The following is a 4,071-nucleotide window of genomic DNA, read 5'->3' as shown; positions in this document are numbered from 1 at the left end:
TGTTGGCCTCAGCTCTGTTTGGATAATGAGTGTTGGTAAACTCCTGAACCTCTCCCCATTCGACAAGAAAGTTTTTGTCAACTTTCACTCCTGATGATTTCTTGCTTTGTTTCAATTGAAATCACCTTTCTGTTTTTTTAGAAGCCATGATGCATTATAAATGACTTAACTTGCCAGATTATATGATACGAATAATTCTTTATTAATTAAGATCATTAAACACTTCTACGAGCTACTTTCGCTCCGTTTCTTTTTACAACCTCTTTTCGTCCCGCCACCTCGGCATCTACACAATTACATTTCGTTTATTTGAATAGTCAACGTATATTATATTACATTTAATGTTTATTTAAATTATCAACATATATTACATTACATTTCGTTTATTTGAATAGTCAACGTATATTATATTACATTTAATGTTTATTTAAATTATCAACATATATTACATTACATTTCGTTTATTTGAATAGTCAACGTATATTATATTACATTTAATGTTTATTTAAATTATCAACATATATTACATTACATTTCGTTTATTTGAATAGTCAACGTATATTATATTACATTTAATGTTTATTTAAATTATCAACATATATTACATTACATTTCGTTTATTTGAATAGTCAACGTATATTATATTACATTTAATGTTTATTTAAATTATCAACATATATTACATTACATTTCGTTTATTTGAATAGTCAACGTATATTATATTACATTTAATGTTTATTTAAATTATCAACATATATTACATTACATTTAATGTTTATTTAATTCATCAACATATATTACATTACATTTCTACTTCAGATATACTAATAATACATTCTAATAATACTAATATATCCTAAAAATAGCAGATTGCCATTGGCAACAGCAAAAGTGTGGAAACATCATTCGCACTTGTTCGAAAAAAGTCCATTGCTCGTCTCACGTAACTGCCAAACGAAAAGTCCGTTGTCCGCAGCAAGTCCGTTGCTCGAGTCACGTAATGGCCAAACAGAAAGTCCGTTATTCGCAGCATCCGTTATTCGAAGCGTACATTATACGAGGCACCACTGTATATGAATTAAATTATATGATGAGATAATGGGATTTGTACTAGTTTATTTATGTATTTTATATATTTTTATATTTCAGAATTATTAAGACCAAAATTTACTTCAGCAAGTCTTATTGTTCGTCGTCATGGATATCCACCATTTCCCTCAAAAGAAGTTTTACATAATTATCCTCCTAATATTAGTGAGTATTTATAAGAAAGAAATCTATTAAATTTGTTATATATTTGATAGTTAGTATTTTTTTTTTTTTACTGCTAACCTTTTAAAGTTACACAGAGAAAACATAATTATATAATTTTAATGGATTTTAAAGAACATTTTGTCTAAATTTTAATAAATAAATGTACTTACATTTAAACTATGTATCTAACAAATTGAAAATGAATTAGTAAAATGTTAAACTTATATTTTAAAATATTTATAATTTCCTATCATTATGAGAAAAATTATATTTACTCTTTATTAATATTAAATACATTCCAAATATTCTGGCAGTTTTAACATTTAAACATAAAAATTATGTTTTCTGCTTTATCATTTAATAAAATTGTTAAATATATTCAGGTCCTGTTGAGGTTAGTGGGGTAACAGGTTGAAGTTGTCAGACATGTTGGATGAGTTAAATTGTAATGAGTACAGTAATATGCTGTGAGAAATGATAACATTTTATTATCATAAATTTCATTATTATGAATAATAATAATAATTTTGTAATTATAAAGAAATTTGTATTCTATCAACATTTAATTTTTATGTGCATGCTGTTAGAATGTGCACATAAGAATGTATACTTATCTAGTAAAAATTATTTATGCAGCACTTTGACTATAAGAGAAAATAAATAATGAAAAAATTGCTATGAAAATTATAATTAAAAAGAAGTATTTAATGGAAAACATTTCAATATATATTATAATATTGAATTTAAATTTATATATTAAATTTGAAGGACTACTAAAAAAATATAATCTGATATTATCATCAAAAATATATGACCTTCTAGTAAAATCCTTTTAAAATTATTCATTAGCCTAAATTTTTTAATTGCATGTAAATAAATAATTAAATAAAAATTGTACAGAAATTTTACAAAAATTTAATAACTTTTTAAACACAATAAATTATAACATGAAACTACTTGCAAAGAAATCTGACTTCTAATGGTTAAAATTTAAAAACTGCTAATAAAGGGAATTTTTGAAATGCATAAATAAATAAATAGAAATAAATTAACTTTTAGGTCAAATTTGGGAAAAAAACATAACCAATTTCAGAATTTTTTTATTTAAAATTATTATAAATAAATTATGAAAAAGTATTAGTAATATAGGTTATAATAAAGTGAAACTAATTTGAGGTACATCATTTCTAATTATGAATGATTATGAACTATATAACACCTGTGATAGTGCTCATGAACTAAAATAACTGGATTCGTGAAAACCAGTTAAATTACATTTCATTCATATATATCAGTGCTAGATGTGTTTGGACAGGCTTGAAGGACATTTAAATGTTAAAAATAAATGAAGTTAGGATTTAAATGCTATTTAAACTGTCTGAAATAATTAATAAATTCAATTTTAATATTCAAATAATTTAGACATTTAGATGAATATTATAATCAAAAGAATGAAAAATAGAATTTTAGGGAATTTAAAATGTAGTAAAAACAGAATTAAGATAATGAGATTTAGAAAAGATAGATGTTTGTAATCTAAGCCCTTTCTCCTATTCATTTTTTAAAATAAATTTTATAAATGTATATTAATTAAATATAAATAAGATTTTGAACTAAAATGTTATAATACTAAGTGAATATACAATTATTTTAAATTCTATTAACAGCTCAAGTACTTGTGGCTAGAGAAATTAGTGGTCCATCCAGTCGAATGCATTCCTTTCCATATCGGCTTTATTCAAGGAAACAAATGTATCGTCGTCTTTTGGGTCATCTTTCATCTGTTTATTGTGTATTATTTGATCGTAGTGGAAAGTATATCATTACGGTAAGGTTTAAGAAGTTTTTGTAAATGTTTTAGGATTATTGTTTTTTGAATAATTAGAATAATGATGGGAGTAATAGAATGGGAAAGTCCAATTTTTATATGTCTCACAATGGAGAGTACAGTCGACCCTCCTATAACACGGTAGATACGCTCCGTTCTTTATGAATCGATTTCTTACGAGTCCTTCCAATCACAGCCCGACACGTGTGAAGTTTACGGACTACAGCTGTTTGAAAGGTTTTCTTCCATAAAATTAATCGATTCTAGACTAATTCGACTCAACATTTCCAAAATACATATATATTTTTTGGGAATAATCCATATAAACTATGCTATAAACAAAAAATTGTAGGATTACTTACCAAGTGTGCACCATTCGACATCGCCATTGCTCAAGCTTGTTTTCGTCGCGGAGCAACGCACCAAACCGCGGCCGCAATTTTTGATATGTTATTTTTCTGCGAAAACTTTGTTGAACTTTGGAGACATCATTAATATAAATAATTTTTATGGCCGTTGAATAAGAAATGTTTCTTTCACAAGAAATGTATAAAAGTACAGTACTGTATTAGACTTACGGTGCCTAATTTACATACTGTACAGACGATAGTAAACAACTTACTCGCCCAAACTCTCCGTAGCATGGCGATAGATGGCGGAAAGTATACAGGTAGCCCTCGGTTTACGCCGGTTCAATTTACGTCGATTCACAATAACGCCGCTGCGCAATTCACCCTTTCGAGGTGTAATTCCCCGATTTTCCCTATGCCAGACTGATTTTCATTTCAGTGTTGACATATTTACCGAGCTGCGACATTGTACATTTGTTAAAACAAAGATTTTTATTGAATATATTTATTTTTTCTGTTTAATATTATTGGGCATGTATACATTTGCATTAAATTAATATTAAAATACTAAACGTTTAGGTACCCACGAGTCAAGTTATCAAACTTAATAGTCCAATAAATGGCGTCCGAATCCATAGC

The 4,071-nt window shown here is 26.7% G+C and overlaps 2 protein-coding genes across 3 annotated transcripts in view; both read left to right on the top strand.

The window, feature by feature from the left end:
* LOC111640622 (PH-interacting protein-like) overlaps positions 1-4,071 on the top strand; it is an 88,574-nt gene that overhangs the window by 29,785 nt on the left and 54,718 nt on the right. The window lies entirely within an intron of this gene.
* On the top strand, positions 1,100-3,144 carry LOC111640625 (bromodomain and WD repeat-containing protein 3-like). Its single transcript, XM_023386662.1, has 2 exons — positions 1,100-1,254; positions 2,922-3,144. The coding sequence occupies exons 1-2, from the start codon at positions 1,122-1,124 to the stop codon at positions 3,104-3,106; spliced, it is 318 nt and encodes a 105-aa protein (XP_023242430.1). The 5' UTR covers positions 1,100-1,121; the 3' UTR covers positions 3,107-3,144.

The sequence above is a fragment of the Centruroides sculpturatus genome, unplaced genomic scaffold, assembly GCF_000671375.1.
Source record: "Centruroides sculpturatus isolate CEXI.00-Female unplaced genomic scaffold, Cexi_2.0 scaffold1160, whole genome shotgun sequence".
Classification (NCBI taxonomy): Eukaryota; Metazoa; Arthropoda; class Arachnida; order Scorpiones; family Buthidae; genus Centruroides; species Centruroides sculpturatus.
The sequence above is the reverse complement of the archived record's forward strand: the minus strand, read 5'-3'. Positions and strand labels throughout refer to the sequence as shown.

What these genes read in the sequence shown, in the direction of transcription:
- LOC111640625 (XM_023386662.1), top strand. Translation starts at nt 1,122, where the DNA reads ATGTATTTTATATATTTTTATATTTCAGAATTATTAAGACCAAAATTT. An exon ending in TAATTATCCTCCTAATATTA is followed by an intron (nt 1,255 to 2,921) that starts GTGAGTATTTAT and finishes TTCTATTAACAG; the next exon opens with CTCAAGTACTTGTGGCTAGA.